Raw genomic sequence first — 25,419 nt, 5'->3', positions numbered from 1 at the left:
AGGCCTGCTTGTTGTTTTTTCTCCAAAGGTAAATTTTCCAGTTTTCAAGGGCCTTAGGTTCCCCAGTTAACAATCTGGCTTCATTTGAACACACACACCCCCAATGACAATGTCTGATACCAGGCTGGACCCCACAGAGGACAAAGGCGTTAAGGGTTCATCCGTTATCCAAACGGCACCCTAAAATTCAATACTCAGTGGACTGCTGGGCAAATTCAGTGTTGGACACACTTCCAGTTACCTAGAATTCACCGGCTGTGGTCTAGAAATAAGTGTCAGGGTAGGCAACCAGCAGAGCAGGCATGACAGACCATCTCAATCCTGCTTCTGGAGGGCAAATCCCAATTAAAAACAAAATCACTTTTCTTCTTGACTTGAACCAGAATATGGGCAGCTTTAGATTTGTGTGTACATCTCTTTGTCACCACTGGTTCCCTGGAGGCCTCCGTCCTGCCTATGGGCACCATGACAGTGTGGGGCTTCCTCCTCCAGTGACTTCAGTCTGGCTCGGGACCTGTGTTCCTCGGTGGGCAGGAATGTTACAAGACTTCAGACCTACCTTGGGAAGAAGAGGAGGGAGAGGAGGAAAGGAGAGTGTATCCCTAGAGGACACACCTGTCGAACAAGTCAAAGAGCTGGCTGGCTCCCCAGGAGCAGAAGAACTTGGCTAAGAGGAAAAAGGAAGGAAGGAAGGAAGGAAGGAAAGAGGGAGGGAGGGAGGGAAGATGGAAGGAAGGAAGGAAGGAAGGAAGGAAGGAAGGAAGGAAGGAAGGAAGAAAAACACAGAGTAGAAGGCGGTAAGGCCAGCCCTCAGGACAAGCGGCCCTAGAGGAAGGAGAAACCAACGCACAAGCCTAAGAAGCCAGGGCTGGAGAAGTGCAGAGTTCACCTTGGCATCTCCTGTGCCCAAGGGAGGATGCGTACCAGCTGTGCTAAATGTAACAACGTGTTCCGGGGGCCACACAAGAGCCCACAACCTAGCCCCCCTATCTCAGGAGGCTCTCGGAGAAGAACCCTGCAAACATGCATATGTGCACAATAAAACTTGCTTGATCAGGAAGAAAACTACAGAGAGAGATATGTAATTAGAAAACTTTATTGAGGAGCTTCAGAAATAAACCATCAGTGTTCATCTTTGAGGGTCCTCCAGGACTGCCTGACAGCGCACAGGGCCTCAGGCGGTTCTGCTGTCTTAATAGTCACATCTGCTTCCTGTCCTTTGCAAATACCTCTTAAATTACTCAAAATATGCTTAAAAATAAATATACAATTCAAATATGTCTATATTTGAGCATTTTCAGTATTTTATATATGCGTATCTTAGTTACATTCCTCCATGGTCCACTGAAGTCTGTAATTTTTTAGGTACCTAGGGAGCCATATCATTAAGGCGAATGGTGGTTTTATCCAGGAAAAAAAAAATTCATACCAAGGGTTATTTTTCAGTTTCTCAGCAAAGCGTAAAGGAAGGAAAATGGTTTAGCTTTTAATTTCAAATGTTTTCAATTTAATGTAAGGTCACTATTATAAAATTTGTTCATATTTGTATAGAACCTGGGGAAATGCAGAGGAAATCACTACTTTCTGTTTATAGAAAACTGGCTTAAGATTATGTGAAGGGGGGTGGGGGTCCAGAAAACTGGCCAGTAGATTCTTCTACAGGTAGGACCACACTTGCCCAGGAGGCCTTGGAGGGGCTCCATGACTCTGCTGGTGTGGCCATCATGCTCTGTGGACACCCCACAAGACAGTGGCTCCATACAACCATGAGGAAAGCATGGAGCTGCCCAGGACAGTCACAGAGCTCTGAAGGACATATCCAGCAAGAACAGCTCAGTTCTTCTTGGTGGCTTCTTCTCCTTCTGAATCAATAACCCAGAAACACTCCCCATGTTGATCCCTCTGCTTCCCTGTGAACACACTCAGAAGGAAGGGACAGAGCAGCCTGTCCCCAGACACCTGGTGCTGCATGTGAACATAATCTGCAGAGGACAAGGAACCAAGTCCAGATGTGCTGAAGGGCTGACCTGGGACTGGACTATGAAGTCCAGATGTGCTGAAGGGCTGACCAGGCCACTGGACTATGGAGACAACTGATTTTGAGCACGCACGAAGTATCAAGACCATCATTTTGATTTTATAAAAGCTGTGCTGTGTGAGAACCTAAAACAGGGCTATAAACACATGGCTGCCCGCTTTCTAAACCTGAGAGTAACCGGACAGGGCCAGATGTCAACACAGCTGGGCAGAGAAGTGACGTCAAGCGGGTAAACCCGAGTGGAGAGACCCTGCACGCTGGCTTGGGCTGACTTCGAACAGAATAACACCAAGCGTTTTAAAGGTAAAAACAACAAATGCAGATGTGTGTGGCGGTCACCTGAAAAGAGAGCCTGTGGCTGGTTGAGTTGCCATAAGGTCGATAGCAACCGAGATCATCTTCCACCTCATACCTTCATACCACTTCTACCACCTGATAGAAATCTCTCACCAAGGTTCTAATTACAGCATAACACTAATTAGATGAACTTGTCAAACTGGTTAACATGCGCGTCAATGAGACTGAAACTTCCCATCTGGTATCGTCGTATCCTGGCTGCTCTTCAGGGACAGAGAGAGAGGATGCTGAGAAGTGAGTTGGGGCACAATGTTCAGAATAAGAACAAAAAGATCTGGAAAGGTACATGAAGGACCGATCAATATCCCATCTACAGGAGACGTGGGAAATGGGAAAATACTGACACCACTTCACCCCACCGTGACTCGGGGGAGCCACGGCACTACCTAGGCTACTCTTTGGAGATTCCATCCTTGGTCTTAATTGCTTATGAAGTGTGCAACATGATTAGGGAAGATCTGTCTCTGGCTCAGCTCCCAAAGAAGCGTGAGCGGATGGAAATTCTAATCACAAACTACCGTTGCCCCTTGGAGCAACGAGGAACACTGTGTCCAGTTTTGGAAATCCTTGTGCAAGCTCCTGCTAACCTTTGGACCCAGGTTTCAGACTTGCAAACACTTTGGGGTTCTTAAGGGCAAGCGAGAGCTCATTGAGGAAGGAAATAAAATGGGAGTCTCTCTCAGATTTCTTTGACTCAAAAATAACAACGATGGTGAAGTGGGGTTCTGGGCGGGTCAGGAAGTAGGTACTCTGGACTTTGTCATCATAGAAGTGGACCACTTTCTCCAAGCTGTTCAGGTCGGAGGTTCGGTCTGTCATGATCATGATGACATTGGGCCAGTGCATGACCGGCCTGTCGCTGGGCAGAGACACCACGGCCGGGTACTGGTCCACTCCTTTGGGGGCCTCTCGGTAGGAATGTGGGTGGTGGTAGCCATGACCCTGAAAGCTCTCTGAGCCTCGGTTGTCAAAAATCAAGGACACATTGGCAGCGTCGTATTTCCGGATGAAACTGGAGATCTTTCCAAAGAGGTCTGGGCTAGCCTTGGCAGTCAGCGCTTTCATTTCGGAAGCGGTAGTCTGGCGGCTCAGCGCCTCGTGGAAGTAAAAGCTGAACTTGGCCAGGAGCATGCTTTTGAGTTTCATCAGCCAAAGGAAGAGGTGTGGGGGCTGCACGGCCTTCTGGGACTGCCCCCCGAAAAGGTGTTTCTTGGTCTCCCGCTGCTTCTCAAAGGTCTGGCCCCAGCTCTGGAGCTTCGTGTGAGCGTTGTGCAAGGTCACCAGGGAAGGGAGGAACTTCCACTCAGAGATCTGGGCCTGCGCCCTCAGGAGATGGCTCAGCACACCCACTTCCAGCTGGAAACTGCTTTCCAGAGGGCTAAGGATAGGGTGGTGAAATCTAGGGGGGGGAGGAGAGGGACAGAAGTCAGTGGCTACGTCACTTCACAGTGAGAACCTTCACAAACAACAAACCAGCACCAGCAGAAACCCCAAACACGCCGCCAGACCAGTGCCGCCCGGGTCAGCCGCCCCATCGGGCAGAAAGGCACAGTCTAGGTGCACTGATTTTTTTACAACTCTGGTTTAACGTGGGCATTTCATCTTATTCTCCCAAGAAAATACCCTGGACGTTGTGGGTTTTCGTTTAATGAATGTAACTATCTTCCTTCCAAATAAGGAGAAATTACATTGACTACAATTATTCATTCACTCTGGGAACTGTAGGACTAACACGATCATCAAAACCAGGGGTCCTCTTTTCAGGGTATGCAACTAAAAAACAATACTAAGACATCTGCTGTCCACAGATAAACTATTCCATAGACCCATTTTACAGATGAACATAAACACTATACACCTGTATCTGAGGCTCAATAGATACCGGGCACTTAATAAAGGAATTTACCAGATAACTGTTCTCCATTCGATTCCCAAAGTCCCTTCATAGTTAACCGTGATGAAAAGCAAAATGGCAGCCAAAGGGAGGCGGGAAATAGAGCATGCTGGAACAGTGCAATGAAGAGCCGAAAGGACCTTCGGTAACCGGGAAAGGGAGCCATGTGGAAGGGGGAAGGGGAAGGACAGGAGAGGGCGGTGGGGAAGAGGACAGGTTCAAAGAATAGTGACTCCTATGTAAAAATCTTTTAAAATCACTTGCCTCAAATCCTTAGAAGGTATTTAAGACCTTGAATATTCCGGTCCCTACTCAAATTGAGTCACGTTCCCACCCCCACCCCCACCCATTTCTAGCGATTGTGAAATGATAAAATTACACCACTTCAGGGGCTGCAGAGGTGGCTCAGAGGTTAAGAGCACAAAGTGCTCTTGTAGAGGACTTGAGTTCAGTTCCCAATAGCCACATCAGTTACAGATGGATAACTGTAACTCCAGCTCCAGCAGATCTGACGCCCTCTTCTGGCCTCCACCGGCACTGCACTCATATGCACATGCCTTCCCCCCACACACATACATCTAATTAAAAATTAATAAATAAAATATACTATGTCAAGATCAAGACAGTAGTGCATTTTTATTCCCACCTACAAAGGTGGTTTAAATTTTCTTACCACGTGCTGCGGTGACAGTTTATACTGTGACCAAGTACTGCACATGTGTGTGAGTTTTACTCCTTACTATGCACAATGTAGCTCGATATTTTGTAATATATACATGTACATATATATATATATATATATATATATATATATATATATATATATGTCATATGTCACATTTCTATTTAGTAAATGAGTTCATGAAGGTAGGCTGTGGACTGCCCTCTGTGAACATGCTTCCACTTCACAACAATATTGGAGGAGGAGGCAACAAGATGTGGGAGTGCCTTAATTTCTCAGCAGAGGAGGATGACTTAGAAAATAGTAGGCCAGTGAGAACATGGTCCTTCTTCATCATGTTTCTCAATTACTCTTCAGCTCTCCTCTGCAGTCATGGTCTTCGAGAAATCGGCTTCCAAGCTAGGTCAAGCCCCAGCACTAGCCACTCATTTGTTTGTTTTTTTAAAGATTTATTTATTTATTTTTATGTGTGTTTTGTCTGCATTTATGTATGTGCATATATGTATGAGTGTATGTATGTATGTACGTATCTATCTATCTATCTATCTATCTATCTATCTATCTATCTATCTATCTACATGCTCTATGTCTGTGGAGGTCACAAGACAGTGTGAGATCCTCTGAATCTGGAGTTAGAGATGGTTGTGAGACATCATGTGGGTACTGAGAACTGAACCCAGGTCCTCTGCAAGAGAAGTAAGTGCTCTTAACCACTGAGCCATCTCTCCAGCTCCTGAGCCAGCTTTCAAAGCCCACTTCCTTAGACACAGTTCGGCACAGAGTAGGTTGGACCTGCCATATGTTGTAGAATAGTATTGTAACGCTGTGTTACTTTTGTTTATGTTGCATCTGTTTAAACTCTGTGAAGCTGTGTTACTGTGCCTGTCTAAGACACCTGATGGGCTAATAAAGAGCTGAACGGCCAATAGCAAGACAGGAGAAAGGAGAACTGGGAGCCAGAGAAGGAGGAAGACCCAGGGACCAGCCACCCAGCTACACAGCAAGCCACGGAGTAAGAGTAAGATTTACAGAAGTAAGAGAACGGGAAAAGCCCAGACATAGATGGGTTAATTTAAGTTAAGAAAAGCTGGCTAGAAACAAGCTAAGCTAAGGCTGGGCATTCATAAGTAAGAATAAGCCTCTATGAGTGATTTATTTGGGAGCTGGGTGGCAGGTCCCCCCCCCCCCGAAAAAAGAGTCAAATACCAAAACAACACCCATATCAACCATTAGCCACAGCAATATCCCACAGACATGCCCACATACCAAACTGATCTGGACATTCCCGCAATTCAGACCCCCCCCCCCAGATGACTCTGGGCTGTGGCAGGCTGATAGCAGAATCTAGCAGAACACTGGCAGAAAACCCTACTGCAGATGCTCCTGGACTTGCAGCCCATCAGTCCATCCTAACTGTAACATATGCTTGATGCTCCTGGCCTACCAACCACCACAGCTCATCCTGCAATCCCCTGCAGTGTCGGCTGCCACACCCCAGGACTGCATGGCTAGCTGACAGCTGAGGTTGCCCAATGTCACTAGAGCACTGTACTGCATTTTGCTAAACCTGGGAAATGATCAACATCCAAAATTCTAAGCACAGTTTCTACTGAATGGTCTGAAAAATCATAAAAATCGTTTAAAAAAAAAAAAAAAAAAAACACTCACAAGTCAGGAACCATGTCTGATTTTCCTACTGTGTGCCACCATAGAAATCACCATGTATAGTCAATGCTCTGCTTCAAAAGACACGAAGTCTCAGACCAAACCTTCAGAAACGCTTGTGAGCAAGCGTTTCCATGACACCACAGAAGTGTAATGTTCAACACTCGTTAAAGATGCATGTGAGTGGCAACACTATTTTTCAACCTCAAGGAAAGCTAACCATTCGTCCTGTCGGTCTGCCTGGCAGACATTAGCTTTATGATGCATCATTTCCCAGCTTTCTCTCCTCCACGCGCCTTATGGCCACTCAGAGCTCAGGCTGTGATCCACAAACATACACCTAAGGCAAGGTGGTGAGCTGGGCAGTGTCTGAGACAGGAGACTGCCAAACCTGTGGAGAACACTGGCTCTAACGGAGAGGAGACAGCACGGGAGGAGGGGAGAAAGGAGGGAGGACAGGCAGCAGGAACCTGGGGTCCAGAGCGCAGGAAGGTATAGAACGGGTGCGCTGATGGGAAGCAGAACTCCAGAAATGCTGTTCTGTCTTCCACAGACCCACACTGTGGAGTTCCTTCCAAAGGAACTCATTTATGAGAGTCAGAAGTAAGAACCGATCTGCAGAAATACACATTTAAAAATGATGAAAAATGGGACATTTTACATGGTGTCTATTTTGCTACAATAGAAGAAATCTGCAGCCCTTTCTCACTTAAAGCCACTAGTCTGCTGCTCCTTAGCCACCATCCCACTGAGGATATTCTAGTCTCCCTGGTCCACAGGTCCTATGCTCCAGGCTCCCTCGGGGACAGCGGTAAACCTTGCATACTTACTCATAGACGTGATAGAGTTTACCTTATAAATTAGACACAGTAAGAGACTATAACTAATACCAAAATACAATTAATCAACAGTATAGAACAGTTTAAGACAATGTGGTCTCTCTCTGATCTAGGTGTCAGCAGCTGACACAGTATGGACCTACTGAACAAGGACCATGCCCACCGGGTGCACAGTGTATGTCGTCAAACAACGCGCACATCATTTTGTGTGTGCATGTATGTGTGCGTGCGTGTGTGTGTGTGTGTGTGTGTGTGTGTGTACAAATACACGTGTGTGCGTGTGTGCAGTGAATGTCGAGGTCAGAGCACAAGCTTAGGTGTCATCTTTCAGGACTGTGGCCTCCCGTTTTTAGAGATGGGAAACAGTCTCTCACTGGCCTGGAGGTAGCTAGCTGAGCAGGCCAGGCTGGCTGGCCAGTCAGCCACAGAGACCTGCCTGTCTCCACCCCCTCAGCATGGGGATTACCATGCTCATGCCACTGTGCCCCACTGCTTTTCTTCTGTGGGTTCTGGAAATGGAACTCGGGTCCTCTGCGAGCACTTGGCTGACTGAATCATCTCCCCAGCCCAAGCATGCGACTTGAAACCTGTTCATTTCTTGAACTTGTTACATTTCAGATAGTAGATGGTGGGCAACAGAAACCAGAGACCTGCTCAGCGGGTACTCCTGTGCAAAGATGTGGTTGGAGGTCTGCCCTTTAGAACCCTCCACAGTAAGAGGTGGTGTTTATAAGACAAAGTAGACACTCGTTTAACATGAGGGACACAATGCAGGGGGGCTATCACCCAGCCTTACAAAAGGAAGGCACACTGTCACATGCTTTTGCATGGGTGACCTTTGAGGGCATCATCGTATCAGGCAAAATCACAACAGTATTCAAGTTCCTTGAAATAAACTAACAGACCTACTATATGACCAACCAGGTGTGGAGGACATCTGTGAGGCAACCTGGGAAGTCTGCATGCGATTTATCTATTATGGGATGGAAGAAACCAGTGTGAAATGTCCTGAGTGTGAACACTGTTCTGATTATGTATGGTTCTAGAAGATGAGAAGCTGAGTATTTAGGAAGGTGGTTCACAATATTAGTATCTTACTTCCAAACAACAGTAAAGTTTTGTTATTGTTCTACACAGGGAGAGAGAAAGCAGCATGGCAAATGCTAACTAAATGTGAAGCTGGACAAAGGATAGTTATGTGTTCGCTGTAGACTTTTTTATGCACGTGTGTGCTTGAGTGAGCTTATGAGCACCATGTATGTTCAGGAGCCCACAGAGGCCAAAAGAGGATACTAGGTCCCCTGGAACTGGAGTTACAGAGGTTCTGAGCCATCTCTCCAGTCCCTGCTTTTTAAATTTTTAACAGGTTTGTTGGTATTTAATTCAAGTCCATAAATGTACTATAAAATTCACCAGCCGGGAGGTAGTGGTGCACGCCTGTAATCGCAGCACTCAGGAGGCAGAGGCAGGTGGATCTCTGTGAGTTCGAGGCCAGCCTGGTCTATACAGCTAGTCCAGGACAGGCTCCAAAGCTACAGAGAAATCCTGTCTGGGTTAAAAGAAAAAAAAAATTCATCCTTTAAGAAAATGATTCAATGTTTTGGTACACTCAAGAAATCCTGCAAGCACCACGTCGGTTCTTCAGTGTATATGCAAACTGGAATTGCTGGTCACATGGTGAGTGTGTTCACCATACTCTGCTTTATATATAAACTGAATTGCTGGCCACATGGTGAGTGTGTTCACCATACTCTGCTTTATATATAAAATGAATTGCTGGTCACATGGTTGAGTGTGTTCATCATACTCTGCTCAGTTTTTCCTTTCTTTTCAAGACTTACTTTTGATTATAAGTATGTGGAGGTGTCCATGCATGAATATGGGAGCACATAGAGGCCAGGTATCAGATCCCTTGGAGCTAGAGTTACAGGTTATGGTGGTGTGAATGACAATGGTCCCCACAGGCTCATAGGGAGCGGCACTATGAGGAGGTGTGGCTTAGTTGGAGTAGGCGTGGCCTTGTTGGAGGAAGTGCGTCACTGGGGTGGGGTGAAGCTCAAGCCAGGCCCAGTGCCTCTTTCTCTTCCTGCTGCCTGCCACTCTGAATGTCGGATCTCAGCTCCTCCTCCATCCAGCACACGTCTGCCTGCACGCGGCTGTGCTTCCTGCCGTGATGATAATGGACTGAACCTTTGAGCTGTAAGCCAGCCCCAATTAAATGTTTTCCTTTGAAAAGAATGGTCATGGTCACAGTGTCTCTTCACAGCAGCAGAGCTTTGACCAAGACACGGGTGGCTGTCAACCACCCATTCCATAACTGGCATTACAGTAATTATCCTAAGACAGAGATGAGGACAGGACCCGGGGTGCTGAGACCTAAACTCAGGTCTTCTGCGACAGCAGTGCGTACTCTTAACCGCTGAGCCCTCTCTCCGGCCTCTGCAATTAACTTCAGGCTGGAGAGATGACTTAGAGGTTCAGAGCACTGGCTTCTCTGCCAGAGGATCCAGGTTCGATACCCAGCATCCGTATGGTGCCTCACAACTGCCCGTAACTCCAGCTCCATGGGATTTCGTGCCCTCTTCTGGCCTCCGCAGGCACCAGGCATGCACATGGTGTGTGTATATATGTGTATACGTGTGTGTGTGTGTGTGTGTGTGTGTGTGTGTGTGTGTGTGTATGCAGGCAAAACACCCATAACATAATTTTTTTAAGAAGTCAGGAATTAAGTGTGTATACATATACCACAATCTTAGCACTAGGGGGGTTGAGGCAGGAGGATGGAGATTTTAAGGCTAGCCTTGGCTGCGAGCGTGAGAGAGAGAGCACACACAGAGGCTCATGTCTGTAATCACTGCGTTTGGGAGGCTGAGGCAGGATTCAGGTGAGTGTGGAGAGAAGATGGACTACAAGAAGATTCCATCTCAAAAAACTAAAACAAAGTGTAAGAGGGAAGGGAAAAACTAATCACCATTGTCTTGTGCTCAAGCACGCAGGCATAGTGTGAGTTTGTGCAGGAAACAGTCCTTATTCCCAGCAGGTGAACGGAGAAAGGGCCTGCTGTCCTGGCTGACAAACCAACCTCATTTGCTGAATGCAAAAGTCAGCAGGGAGAAATTAACCATTTGGACCAAGTAGGGAGCAGCTCAGGTTTTACACGAGCAACGGTGACCACAATTACACGCGCTCTGCTGTAGTCTGAGCTTGGGAGGAGAGCACACGCTTATGAGGAGAGAGGCCTCGGCTTCAACCTCCAGCTCCGAAAACAAAAAGAAAAACAGACAAGACTCTGAAGTCAGAGAGGGGTGAGTTCTGAGCCAACTGCCTCACTGCCGAGCCTTCATTAAAGGAGCGCCATCTGCCCCTGTAACTGAAGTCAGGCAACAGCAAGAGTCTTGCAGAATGCACGGCACACACAGCTGCTCAGCAGCTGCCATTTTCCTTCACAGTGGATGACTAGACGCCAGGCATGGTGACACACGCCTTTAATCCCAGCACTCGGGAGGCAGAGGCAGGTAGATCGCTGTGAGTTCAAGGCCAGCCTGGTCTACAGGAACCACTCACCACTCCTACCGTCTGGCTGCCGAGACTGCTCACTTCCTGTTAGCACCGATTTCACTGTCCTGCAACCACATGAACCACCAGCACGTGCCGGCCCACCTGCCCCGGCGGCCTGCCCACTGCCCTTCCCTCCTGCGATCACATCTTCACTAACCCGTTCCGTAACCCAGTGCTGCAGTCATTAGCCTAATTAGAGACAAGAACGTGGCGTCCCCTGTTCACCTTTCATGGCTTCCCACTATTTACCAAACTGGGCAAAATGTTCAGGCTGAACACAACTATTCACTACCTTATTCAGCCGGCTTCAACTGAGCAGCTGCTATACAGTGGATGCTGTTCTAGGATTATAAGCATGTGGCATCTTGTCCGGGTAATCAAATCTATCTGAATTAATATACCCAGATGTGTAATATCCTTCAAAGGTATCTTTCTAATCCAAGTAGGACCTCTACTGTCCTAGGCTCCAAGGAAGACAAAATAAAACCAGGCCCTTCACTTTGGTGATGTTCTTAAATTCCTACAGTTCTTTGGGCATTGTTTCCAGGGTCAGGCGGTGTGCAGTACAGCACAGACAGCTTCATTTCTTTGTAAGGAGCAAGTTTCTTCAAATAGAAACAATGTTCCAGTTGAACAAAAAAAACTTTTACATTAAACTGGCCTTGAAACAATTTCTTAGCTATCCCAAAGAAGGAGTTTGTCTTTCACCTGCAATGCATGCCTCCACTAAGAGTTGAAAACAAAACCAAAACATAATTCCAGACACATCTTAATGACCACAGGAGCGTTACAGAGATACCTCCCAGGTTATTACTCTGAAAAGAGCATTTATGTAGACAGGTAGCTAGCTGGTCAGTCACACTACTCTCTGTACTACTATTTGTGTGTGTGTGTGTGTGTGTATGTGTGTGTGTGCGCGCACGCGCGCGTGCAGGTGCACATGCCTTAGTGCCAAAGCCAGAAGATGACATCAGACGCCCTGCTCTATGGCTCCCTGCCTTATTCCGTGGACAGGGGTCTCTCGCTGACCGCCCGCAGTCTTCCTGTCCACAGCACCAACAGCACTGGCATTGCAGTGGTACCCAGCTTTCTACATGGATGCTGGGGATCCAAACTCAGGGCTTCATGCTTGCAGAACCGGGCTCTTTACCCACTGAGCTATGTCTACAGGCCCTCTACAGCCATTCTGTTGTGTGACTACTTCCTGTCTTTCCTGATAAGACATGGAGAGGATCTGTGTGTGGTGATACTATATTTGTAAAATGTGATTTTATTTGTATATTAATAAAGTTGCCTTGTGGTCAGAACAAGCCATATCAGAAGCTGGGTGGTGGTAGTGCATGCCTTTAATCCCAGCACTTGGGAGGCAAAGCTAGGCGGATCTCTGTGTGTTCAAGGATACAGCCAGCATGGCAACACACGCCTTTAATCTCAATACCAACCATAGAAGACCTGGAGGTCTGTACAGACAGGCAGTGATGAGGAGGTCATGTGGCTGGATTACAACCAATGAGAAGGCAGAACAGAAAGTCTATAAAAAAGACAGGACACAGGAAGTAGGGCTCTGGCTGAGAGGAAAGACAGCAGCAGTGAAGAGTAAGGTTTCCAGCTCTCATATATTGCTCTGACCTCTTGGCTTTTAATTCTGCAATTGGCTCTGTGTTTCTTATTTAACAAGACGGTTACGTCTACATCTGTCCAGCATGGTTAGCTAAACCTCACAGTGCTGATGGACACCTGCTGTTTAATGAACACATATCAAACGGAGTGCGGGGACCTTCTGAAGAGTCGGGGAAAACTCAGAGCCCGTGTGGGGCTGACAGACCGTGCCACTCTCCACACTCACCTGGAGCTGTATTTCTTGAGGATGGTATCCAAAACGCTGACCAGCTCTTCCGCGTTGATGAACTTCTGCGTGCTGAGGGTGTACATCTTCTCGTAGAAGTCTGCAATCTCCATCCGAGCCTGGACAAAGAAACAGAGCTGCTCTGACAGGTGGGGGAGAAGCTCCTCCACGTGAGGAGCCGTCCCGCCCGGGGCGCCTCGGCCCGTGGCCACTTTCTTCAGTTCGTTATGCAGGGAAGTGTAGATGGTGCGGATGGAGTCCTTCCTGCTGAAGAACGACTGGCCCCCTGGGAAGCAAACAGCAGAAGCACAGGACCGGTAAGGCAGGCAGACGCAAGTACCAGGCACCTCCCAGCACCCACCTGGAGAGAGCTGGAACCTGTGCAGCTCAGTGAGCTTGTGTCTACCACAGTCTCTGCCTCAAGGGGTGAGTACAGACACCCCACATCGGCAGTTCACTGAGGAACAAGGCAAAAATGAGCGCTTACTCACCTAACAACTGTCCCCTCCTCCACAAACATCTGGAATTATTTTAGAACGGAATTACCCTAGCATATAACAGAAACCTGGATTTTAAAAACTCTCTCTTTTTTTTTTTTTTTATAGATCATACTTTTTTTAAAAAGGAGGACACAAGGATTATAAAGCACTTTCTTTAGGACTGGCAGCCCAGCACACAATGTTTCCTCTTCAGAGGTGCATTTTTCTTGAGCCTTATCTTTTAGGCCGTGCCGGGAAACGAGAATGCATGCTCACACACATCCTTTTACAAAAGACTACACACTGGCATCTCGGAGCTGGGGACTGCCGTGCTCCTGACAAGGTTGACAATGCGAGCTTCGTAATAAGTGCCACGGTGTGAATTATTAAGACCAAGAACCAATTATAACTGCCTGCCGCTCTACCGCAAGGGGAACCTGCCCAAGAGTCAGGGCAGCCTCATCGTCGCCGACGGTCCAAAAGGACCTGACAGTCGAGGTATCGATTACTTACTTGTGAATTTGTACATGACTAACTGTATGTCTAATCACAGAGCAGGTTTCACGGATATTTTCCTAAGCATTAGCTCCCCCTTCAAAGAGCCAGATGTGAGACTTTAGCAGAATGAAAAGAAACAGGAAGTGCTTACAACTGTGATTTCTGAAAATGTACAAAAATCGCAGGGATTTCCTGTTAAGCTCAGAATGCTTTCGTGAAATGAATTCATTGATATTATGAATACATTATAAATACTTAAGGCATTTGAAAACTACCCTCAATAATTCATTTCAGAATATTGTTTTTAGTTCACTTCTTGGCTTACGTCTCAAGACATGAACCTTACGTCCCTTATTACTACGCTGATCAACTGTACCCAGATGTTCCAGGTCTTAACACTGAAGGTCTGACATCCTAGGAAAGCCTCCATCCAGATGTTTTGTTGTCTAAGCTGGAACTGACCCACGTAAGTCTCCCACCTCATCCTCTGAGCAGTGAGACTGCAGGGGTTGAGCCCCACACCTAAGGGCCCCCAACCTGGAAGCCCTCCTTGATTCTGATCCCTAAGTTCTGAAATCTATAGAAGTATTTTCCCTCACACGCATGGGGAATGTCTGCACTCATGGTGACGACATTTCTCGCAGCTCTGTCCTCCATGTCTAAATTCCGATTTTGTAGTGACTGGTGTAGAATAAACAGTACTCCGTGCCCATGTCTAGAACAAAGGTCTCCTAAGTTAGGAAGGTAATAAAAATGCCATGCAGAGCTGGTTATGACAGCATACACCTATATAACCCCAGAGCTGGAGAGAGAGAGAGAGGCAGTGAGTTCCGGGTCAGCCTGCACAGTGGGAGACTGTCTACAAATCAGACCACGGCATCAGAAAGCATCATGCAGAGGCCCGAAGCTCTACGAGTCTAAAGGACAATTTCAAGTCCTCACTGCCAAACTTAAATGCTGTGTGACATCCAAACAACCTCGCTGTTCTGAGCGTTAAATGTGTCACTGTCAACAAAAAACCGAACTGTTGAGAAGACAGATGAAACACCCCTTCAAAAAGTCCCAGAAAGAAGAAGGAACTCAGTCTTGCTGGCCCCTTCTTTCCACTGAACTGGCGGTATTCAACTCCCAATAACACATAACTGAGCCTGGGAAAGCCTATTATGGTAAGTTACTATTTAACAGACAGATAGACGACCTCAACTCTACTCACTTCCCCTGTTTAAAAAAAAAAAAAAAAAAAAAAAAGTTGGCCATAACAAAAACTTGAACTTCGCATTGAAAAAGTAATGCCTACCCCCATCAGATCAGAGGGGAACAGAAATACAACACAAATTCAAATGATACCTTTAAACACTATCTACACCGGTCACCAGTAGGTAAAACTAATACACGCAAGAGAGCACCGATGTCTTACTTTTAACTCTGTCTCTTTTCTCAAAGCTTTCACATAACAACCCTCTCTCTTGGCTACCCTACCTTCCCATACCCAGTGAGAGCCAATCTTCCTTCGTGCTGGGCAACCAGAAACACCCAACTCATTTCCAGTACTTTCAATTTACTAATTATGATGTTTTGGATTTTTTTTCTAGAATGTCCAGTTACCAATGTCCATTATTTTTCCAAGGTTTCAAACTTTTATTGTATATGAAATTTAAAAGCATAAAGGACATGTTAAGCAAGAAGAGCAGTGAGGCCTCCCGCCTTTAATCCCAGCACTCAGGAGGCCGAGGCAGACAGGTCTATGAGTTCGAGGCCAGCCTGGGCTACAGAGTGAGTTCCAGTACAGGATCCAAAACTACACCGAGTGTAGTGGGTAGCCATTCCAGCTTTGATCTGGAAGTTCCAACCCCCATTGAGGCTTTGGTAACTGTCACGCCTACAAGGCCGGGGCTGAGATCCGGATGTGCCGGCTCTCTTGGTTCTGGGACGCTGGACGCTGGAGGTAGACTGAGCAGAGTTCTCCAGAGAACACCGCCAGACTGCGCTACACCTTTCCCAGACCCTGTTACCTATCCCTTCATTTTTGAGTTACATCACAAAGTAAACCTCCCTTTTAACTACGTGGAATGACCTTAATAATTGCACCAAAAACAGAAAAGGAAGGGAGGGAGGGAGGGAGGGAGGGAGGGAGGGAGGGAGGGAGGGAGAAAGAGCACATGTTAAGCAGCCTGAGCATCATTTCACTCTACAACTTCTTTGTAATAACCTCCATTCCCAAGTCACCTCCCAGCATGCCAAAGTTTATCAATCAGAGTTTGAGGAAACACCCCTGTAATGACTCAGAGGCCAGGGCAGTAAGATAGCCCCAAATCCTCCACAGCTGTCCACTCTGCCCATTTTAACCACTGTTCTTTTCCCAGACTAGTATTCTTCTTCCAGTAAAGCTAAGAGAAGTCGCCAAGCTAAGACGCCCAGTTTTTCGGGAATGGAGCTGGGATTTTGACAGAAGGCTCCTGTCAGGTCTGTCCTTTGTTTAAAGGTCAATGCTTGCATTTTCTCATCAGGACCATCTGCCAGAGCTTCAGACAGAGGTCAAAGACTTTTTGTGTGTGTGACAGGGTCTCACTCTGTAACCCCAGCCGACCTTTAATTCCCCATCCTCCTGCTCCTACCTCAGGAGTACAGGGATCACAAGCACGCTGTACCACTGAATCAGTTTAGACTCACTTGATATTCGCTAAGCCACTTAGATCTTAAGTGTTCCCACCACAGAAAGAATGAGGTGGTAAGATACATCAATCACCTTGCTATGGTGATCACTTCACAATGTATATCAAAACATCAACTTAGATATCCTAAGCGTGTGTGTGTGTGTGTATGTGTGTGTGTGTGTGTGTGTGTATACATATATATATGTATACACACACACACACAGTTTTTATTTGTCAATTGTACCTTCACAAAAATTTTCTAAAGACTTTTCAGACCATGTTTCTTTTTGTTTTGTCTCTTGAGGCAGGGTCTCACTATGCAACCCCAGGTGGCCTGGAACTTTCTATGTGCATCAGTTGGCTTCACACTCACGCCTGTCTCTGACTCCTGAGTGAGGAGATTAAAGGCACATACCACCATTCCCAAACCATGTCTCAGATTTATAAAGAATCTGAATAATTGTTTCATTTTGCTTTACCAAGAAAACCATATGAACTGCAAAGTAGTTACAGAACATGGTACTGCTTTAAAGAACAATTCTTCTGTTCTCTGTTCAAGTCCAACTGCAATCATGTTTGCACCACTACACGAATACAAAAATGGTAAATTTTAAGCTCTGAAACTCAACTACACCAACTATCACCTGAGCGTGTAAGTTAAACGAAGGACTTCAACAGGCTATTTTCAGAACGTTTCCTGGGAGGTCAGCCCTAGAGCACCCAGGCAGGTTTCACAGTGTGAACTGATAGGCAGTCACCTTCAGGTCAGGTCCCTGATGCTCTCCTACAAGACAGCTGAGGTTCAAGCACAACTCAGCACTTTACACAATAATGGCCACGTCGTGGCAGCTGAGCCAACGACAGTAAAGAACTGCTACACGTCCACAGCTGACGTGCCCAGTTCTCTTTACACAGAAACCTAGTGCACATAATTTAAACTTAGTGCAGATTTTATTTATTTTTCCTGGAACCCATAAGTGGACTTTAGGAAACCCATTTGTTCTTTCTCATTCTCCCCCTCTGGTTATGTACACAATAATATGTACATATATTTGAGGGGGGTAACTTGGGAACTTTCATTACATTCCTGTGGATGACCTCAAACAACAGAAAAGTTAAGAATCATGGCGTGTAGCTCAGTCACCACTTTTGATAGGCAGGGAAGTCTAAAACAACCCAAACTGCCAGAATATTATCTACCTTCACTATTACAGCTAGAATACACACACACACACACATACACACACATCTTATACATACATGAATATAAAGCATATAAATTATAATATATGTGCATGTTTTAAATCAATTATACATATACCCTCAATCTGTAACTCAAGGCAGGTGCTCAGGTTTGAGAGATCTGTGACCTAGTACCATACACACATACACAATTCGCCACACCATAGAAAATGAAAATTGTAACACTGTAATAGCAATGGAACATTTGTGAGGTAACACTGTACAGAGGGAAATACAGAGAGGCTGAAATCCCTGGCCACTGTTTGCCAATAAATTATCATAGTAAGCTACAAGTTATCTGTAAAGCTATAGAAGTTAAAATGTCGGGAAGCCCTTTCTCTTGAGTGTTTAGCAAACATTCAACTACAATTCTGGGCAACAGAAAGGCATTAACTCTATATGTAATTTACACTCACTCTCACATCAATGTTCTTTTATGCCATAAATGTGAATCCTTCATTCATGAAAGGCCCTTGAACTTTTAATATCTAAAGGGTCCAAAAGAAGCCATCGTACTAAATCTACCCCAACTCTCTGGGAGTTAGCTATCATTTGCCATTATTATTACAAGTAATACTTGGAATGCATAGCCCTTGGCTTTTATGCATGACTTCCTTATCAACCGATACCAATTGTTTCTTGTGGTGATAATCAGTTAAAAGGGTTCCTGCCATCTTATTTACAGGAGGACTAGCAGTGTGCACCCTAAGAGTCTTCTCTTAAAGATTGGCTCAATTCTTGCCTTCCCTGCCCAGGATCCACCTAAAAAACTCCTTCATTCACTAAATATGCACTGACGTACTATGAAGAGGGGACAAGACTCCATCTGTTTTAAGAGGCCAGACCAAAAAAAAAAAAAAAAAAAGTATTTATTAACACAACTAGGATTCTCCATGGCCTGGTTTTGCTCCTCAGACCGCAGTGTCACTAGTTTGGGGGGCGGGAGGGGGGGCACAGAACTTGGTTAACTTGTCATTTACGAAACCGATCCATGCACGGTTCAAAACCGTCAACCCCCAGGGGTTTGGACGGGGTAGGGGGAGATGCCCAGCAAAGAGCATCCGCCCAGTCCACCCCGAGGCAGCATGGGCAGCATCAGCAGCGGCGGCGGCGGCGGCGACAGTGGCCGCACAGGCCGGTGGGCGGGGCTTGCTGCAGCCGAGGACAAGGGGAGCAGGAGGAGGAGGAGGGGGACGGTGGGAGGAGACCTGGGCAGAGTGGAGTCCGCCGCTGCGAGCGAGTGCCGGGACACCCCAGCCAGGGCGAGCGCACCCCGTTTCCTGCCTCCTCGAGGGGCGGGGGTTCGGGGCGGAGGTACCTAGTTTCTGCCCCAGGTAGGTGAGGCTGTGATAGACCTTCTCGGCCGCGGCCAGGTGCGCCAGGGCCGCCAGCAGCGACAGCCAGCTGCCCCCCGCGCTCTTGTTGGCCTCCCGCTCCTTCTCCACATTGTCCTTGGCCTTGTCGTAAGAGAAGATGCCCAGGTGTGAGAAGAACGTCTCCAGCACCGCCTGTTCCACCGGCACCGGGGCGGACAGCGGGATAGACTCCCCCATGCGACCTGCGCGGCGCCAGCTCCACCCACGTGGCTCCGCTCGCACTTCCGGGTTCCGAGGGGAGGGGCGGGGCGGGGGGGGAGGGCCGCGCCTGCGCAGCCGCGTGCGCCCCGTGCGTGCGTGCGCGTGCGCGTGCCCGCGGGCGAGCCGGCTAGCTAGCTGGCTAGCTGGCTGGTTGGTTCGCAGCGGGATTGCTCCGGGACCTCGCCGAGGGCGTGACGGAGGCCGGAGGATGGAGGAGGCGGCTCCGCGGACGCGGGGGAGACCCGCTGCGGAGCCCCTAGCTGGCCACCTCCGGGCCCCCTGCGGCGTCCGGCCCCTGAGCGGGGATGACGTCACGCGGGCTTGACGTCAGCTCCCACGTAGACGTCAGAGCCCCAGCCCTGATCAGCCCCCGACACGCATGGAGGTTGTTAGGTTGGAAGTCTGGTTTTCATGATGACACACACGCCATCAGCTATACCACCTGGCCATGCCAGAGCTGTGCGGGTCCGCTGCCAGATCTCCACCTTGCCCATCCCTCTCAAACTCGATGAAGCTTCCTGGTTCGGGTCCTAGGCGTCGAGGAGAAAGGCACCTAGGTCGGCGCGGTTTTTGTCCTGCAGGTTCTTCACACGCTCGTGTGACGTTTAAGAACCTCCGGGTCTGCTCTGCACGCAACTGTGTCTGCTATCTTGAAATGCTCCCATGACCCACTCGGTGTTTTTTTATTTCCTTTGCATATTTTATATTTTGAAGATGCGTGCTTATTTTTACACCAGTCACACTGGGTGTGTCTATGTTTATGTGTCTCTTTCCCGTCAGTGGTGAACTGACTTGGACAGAGACTGGAGTTGACTTACCATTTTAATGGTTCATAATGGAAATGGGGATGTTTGCTGAACAACTCAAAGAGCTGCCTATCTCCATCCCCCCCCCCCAAACTAGAGCTGTTGTTATCATCATTACCTAAGGGTTTTATATATATATATATATGGTTTTCTTTGTTTGGTTTAGGTTATATGAGGCACAGTCACACTATGTAGCCCTGAGTGGCCTGGAACTCTCTATGTAGTCCAAACTGGCCTTGAACTCACAGAGACCAGATTGCTCTTCCTTGGGACTACAGGGGTTAAATGCTTGGCCACCATTGTGCGTTTGTTTCCTGCCCTCAAGAATGTACTTGGGTAAGCTCGAGCCTTTCCGCTGTGTATAAGACGGGGTTTTATTCTTGACAAAGATAGGTAAGGGGAGAGGAACAATCATTTCTTGAAGACTTGGGGAAGCTTCCTGAGAATGTGCCGTTCATGAAGAACGAACAAAAGTTAAAAGTCAAAGGGTACTACTGCCACCCATACCCACAGACGAGGACTGTTCATTCCCAGCATTCCCCAAGAACACAAGTCCTTAGATTGGCAGTTCTCAACCTGTGTGTCACAACCCCTTGGGGCGGGGGGAGTGTCAAACAACCCTTTCACAGAGGTCACATAGCAGATCTCCTGCATATCAGGTATTTACATTACGGTTCATAACAGTAGCAAACTTAGAATTATGAAGTAGCAAGGAAATCATTTCATGGTTGGGGGGTCAGCACAGCATGAGGAACTGTACTAAAGGGCCACAGCATGAGGAAGGTTGAGCACCACTGATTTAGACAATAAAGATGGCATCATCATCACGAGGGGAAAGAATTAGGGATAGTGAAGGAGACATGACCGTGTGGGAAAGACTGTCCACTTGTTTCCTGTAACAAAGTGTACATTTAAAAACCATAAGCTGGGGGCTGGAGAGATGGCTCAGCGGTTAAGAGCACTGGCTGCTCTTCCAGAGGTCCTGAGTTCAATTCCCAGCAACCACATGGTGGCTCACAACCGTCTGTAATGAGATCTGGTGCCCTCTTCTGGCTTGCAAGCATGCATGTAGGCAGAACACTGTATACATAATAAATAAATAAATCTTAAAAATTAAAAAAAAACAAAAAACCATAAGCTGAGGAAAGTAAGAATGACCAGGTCTAAAGAAAGAAAAACTCGTAACTATAAATGCACTGGAAGAATCCAATTGACTTGATGTATAAAGAAGTGAATATATTGACATGTTAATGGTACAAACGAGTGAGTTTCACTGTGACATCTCCATGCATGCGTAGGTCATGCGCTGACCGTGTCCACCCTCCCCTTCCCTCTCCCTTGCCTTCTCTCCGACTCCTTCCCTTTGGCACCCTTCCCACTCCCTAACAGTCCCTCTGCTCACATCTCAAGAGAACATGATGGAATCCTGAGAAAGACAATTTACGGTAGGTGCCAGACACAGCTAATGCGTTAATGGACCAAGACCTCTTTCTAACCAGTGAAAATAAGAGGTTATGGGCCAGGCGGTGGTGGCGCACACCTTTAATCCTAACACTCAGGAGGCAGAGGCAGAGGCAGGTAGATCTTTGTGAGTTCGAGGCCAGCCTGGTATATAGAGCAAGTTCCAGGACAGCTCAGAAAACCAGAAGGGGGGAAAAAAAAAAAAAAAGGTTATGGGGCTGTTTAAATGGCTAGGCAGGCAAGAGCACTTGCTCTGCCAAGCCTGAGTCCCTGGGTTGGATCCTGGGAACCTACATGTTAGAAGGACATACTTAGTCCTGCATGTGACTTCCATGTGAGCACACATGTGTACTTAACACACAAAACAAATGTTTGAAAGGCTGTGAATGTACTAGTTTCAAGAGACATATAAAGCACAATTTTTATGCCCGGCTTCACCCATCAAAGAAATTCAGGCTAAGCTACTATATCCATCTCTGGCCTGTGAAATGAATAAATGAAACTTCTTTTTGATGAAGGGTCTAGGTAGACAAAGTTGGCCTTGAATAATCTATGGCTCTGCTTTCCTGAGTATTAGGTTTACAGACATGATGCCCAGACCCAAAGTAAGCTTAAAACATCATTGTGTGTTTTTTGTAGTGGCAAATATTCACATGAGTTTGTGCAGGTGTGTTGGAGTGCACGTGTGCATGTGTGTGCTTGCTTGTAGAGACCAGTTATAATTTGAGGTGTCTTCCTTAATTTTCTCCTGCCTCTTATTCTTATTATATTTCCCCTGCACTTATTTTTATGGGTGTTGACTTATATGTACGTTTGAGTCTGTGTCCATGCCTGGTGTCCATGAAAGCCAGAAAAGGGCATTTGATTCCCTGGAACTAGACTTACACAGGGTTGTGAGCTGATGAAACGCAGGTCCTCTGCAAGAGAAGTAAGTGCTCTTAAGCACTGAGCCATCCCTCCAACCCACATTTCATGGCTTGAATTTGCCTTTGCCTAGACAAATGCTGAGTACAGTTATATGTACTTGTTGGCTGATTGTCTTCTTTGGAAAAATGTCACCGAGTTCTCTCCCCCACCTTACAATCTCTCTCTCTCTCTCTCTCTCTCTCTCTCTCTCTCTCTCTCTCTCTCTCTCTTTCTCTCTCTCTCTCTCTCTCTCCTCAGAGGTCAGGCTCATCACACTCAGCTTCTTTGACCACTTTTTGATTAGATTGCTTTTTGCTGTTAACTGCATGAATATTTATATGTTTTGGTTATTGATCTCCTATCAGATCCGACGTGTAGCTTGCAAATACTTTTTAAGGGTTCCTTTTTTGTTTTGCTGATCATTTAGTTTGACAAAGTCTTGCTTGTCTCTGCTATTGTCGTCCATACTTTGATGTCCTCACTGTAACAACGTCACTGGCTCCCTGATGCCAGGAAGTGTCCCCTCTGTTTCCTCCAAGGAGTCTTACAACTTTCAGTTTTAGGTGTCCATCTTCAACCCACTTCAAGTTAATTCTGAACATGCTGTTAGATAGGGCTATGGTTTTTGTTTAGATATTGGGGTTTTCTAGTGAAAAACCATTTCCTGGAGAAACTGTTGTTTCCTGTCTCTGCATGTTAATGCTCTTATCAAAGACGACTAGACTTGGGCATTGGTGGAGGACTTGTTATTTATTAAGGGGTGCTGTTCACCATATGAGAAAAGCCACGAGGTACAACAAAAGCCACTATTAAGGGAATAGAGGGGGTGTGTGCTTAGGCCTATGGAATGACTGTACAGGAAGAGAAGGAAGGAATGGGTGGAACATGCGCATATGGGCTTACATAGCTATGCCACACATGTGCATAGACTACGTGACTATACTGCTCGAAGACTACGTGATCATGCAGCTCACAGATTATGTAGGACATAAGACCCTAGAATGACTAAGCATCTTGCCTGGCTACTGGACAGTACAGGCATGGTCATGTAGCTAAGGGAGTGGCTAGGAATTCTAACCAGAACCTACTACTATTATTTGCAGTAGATGGCAGTTAATATAGAGATTCACAACTGGGCCCAGTGCAGAGTAAGTCAGACTGTGGAGCGCTCAGCCAGAAGTGGACATCTGCATCACACTCCTTCCACCAAGGCACAGGTGACAGGAAGAATACAAGAGCCTGTTGTGGGATATTTTGTTTGTGTTCTGACAAATAAAGCTTGCTTGGAGTCAGAGGGCAGAGCTAGCCACTAGTTAACCATAGAGGTCTGGAGGTCTGAACAGAGGGGCGACAGGAAGTGATAAGGTGGGGCGGAGACAGGAACCCTTTTGGTCTGAGGATTGAAAGAGGTAGGAAGCAACTGTGACTGCTCCCTTGCTTCTCTGATCTTTCAGCTTTTATCCCAATATCTGACTCCTGGTCTCTGTTGATAAGATTAATTAGATTTACACTTCAGAGGCCTGCTGCAAAAGCATGTCTTCTGAACATGGCGGGCCTATTGCACCCGTGAACTCACAGTGGCCATGGCTGTCCGCTGCAGCCCTTCACAAGATCAAGTCAGTCTTCATTCCAACATGGATGGGAAGAGGCCCATGAGGTGCTCCTGGCAGTCCATCACTGCTGGGAAAGGGAAAGCCATGTGACCCATGGTACATTTGTTTCTCATGCTGCAGTGGATGGTGTAAGTTATTTTGGCGCTCTTACCCCGCGAGGAACACGTCCCGAACACGACAGATCCACAGAAGAGCTGTTTATTAATATAGGATAGGAAGAGACAGACGTGACAGGCCTGTGGGAAACACACACGTGAGTGAGAAGAGGGGAGAGACCTGTGCAAAATGGCGCCAGCTTCCTAAAGAGTGGGCCGCACATACATAGATTACATGGCCGCGCTTGCGTGCACTTTACGCAACCATGTAAAGCCACGGAGTCCTAGCCAGGCGAGATGTTTGACCCGGAAATGGCTATTTTGAACCGGAAAAGACTAGGCGGTCTGCCGGGAAAGCCCAACCGTGTGGACATGTTGTGATTTCCTATCAGGCGGTCCTGTGCTAATGTGCGCATGGAGTTATAAAAATAAATGAAAAGGACATGACATTAGGAGGTGATTGTGGAGGGCAGGGTCCAGGATGAGTTGGTAGGAGGAATAGGGGTTGATACCATCTCAATACACTGTATGCATGTGTGAAATTACCAAAGAACAATTCATTTATTTATTTGTTTGTTTATTTATTTTTAAGATTAATGGCCAGGCATTTAAGGATTGTTTCTGGGCTTTCTGTTACATTCTGTTGTCTGTGTTGGCCTACATGACAGTGCCATGCAAACAAAAGGCTATGTAGAGATAGCTCAGTAATATAACTTGAAATAAAATGTGTCCCCATCTTTGTTCTTTAAAAAAAAATTTAATTATATTTATTTACATATTTACTTGTGTGTATGTGTGGTTTATGTGCACAAGCTGGTCATTCTTTGAGCGTATCACAAGCAGAACCAGTGAGTGTCTCCCACATCCCAAGCTGAGAGCTGGTCCTGCGTTGCTTGTCCAATCAGAGAGTGATCACACACTGAACTTACCTCTGTCCACTCTCTCCCTTGATTAATTTTCATTTTGTAGGCCATTGATCAAAGCACTTCCCTGCCTTGCTTTTGGACTCTGTGACTAGCTGTGTTTCATTGACCATGGGCCCTCATCCTCATTGTCTATGGAGAACTTCAGTGTGTAATAGGGACAGAATCAAAATAATAATAATAATAATAAAAAATAACCTCAGACTGAATTTATGTTCTTTAAATTTGGGGTTGGCCATTCTCTTTGTGAGAATGTTATAAGAAAATATGTAGGGCTGGAGAGATG

The 25,419-nt window shown here is 46.7% G+C and overlaps 1 protein-coding gene across 3 annotated transcripts; it reads right to left on the bottom strand.

Annotated features, from left to right (window-relative positions):
- Positions 1–1,078: 1,078 nt before the first annotated feature.
- Positions 1,079–19,354, bottom strand: C20H12orf66 (chromosome 20 C12orf66 homolog). 3 transcript variants are annotated; one of them, XM_036170076.1, is made up of 3 exons: positions 19,071–19,354; positions 12,880–13,165; positions 1,079–3,794 (listed from the first exon to the last, which is right to left on the bottom strand). In XM_036170076.1, exons 1-3 carry the CDS (start codon positions 19,303–19,305, stop codon positions 2,978–2,980), a joined length of 1,338 nt encoding a protein of 445 aa, XP_036025969.1. In that variant the 5' UTR covers positions 19,306–19,354; the 3' UTR covers positions 1,079–2,977. The 3 variants fall into 3 exon arrangements, with proteins under 3 accessions (XP_036025969.1, XP_036025970.1, XP_036025971.1); XM_036170077.1 differs by having other exon boundaries at positions 12,880–12,998; positions 19,071–19,133; XM_036170078.1 differs by lacking the exon at positions 19,071–19,354 and adding an exon at positions 18,961–19,055.
- Between the last annotated feature and the right edge of the window lie 6,065 nt (positions 19,355–25,419).

This window comes from Onychomys torridus, chromosome 20, assembly GCF_903995425.1.
Source record: "Onychomys torridus chromosome 20, mOncTor1.1, whole genome shotgun sequence".
In the NCBI taxonomy this organism is placed as follows: domain Eukaryota; kingdom Metazoa; phylum Chordata; class Mammalia; order Rodentia; family Cricetidae; genus Onychomys; species Onychomys torridus.
Note: the sequence above shows the minus strand (reverse complement) of the source record. Positions and strands in the feature narration are given on the sequence as shown.

Bases quoted from the DNA above. Each gene is read 5' to 3' on its own strand.
- C20H12orf66 (XM_036170076.1), bottom strand. From the start codon at position 19,305: ATGGGGGAGTCTATCCCGCTGTCCGCCCCGGTGCCGGTGGAACAGGCG. The intron at 13,166-19,070 runs GTACCTCCGCCC...TTTGCTTCCCAG, and splicing joins CTACCTGGGGCAGAAACTAG to GGGGCCAGTCGTTCTTCAGC. The intron at 3,795-12,879 runs GTGAGTGTGGAG...TCCCCCCCCTAG, and splicing joins CTCAAGAAATACAGCTCCAG to ATTTCACCACCCTATCCTTA.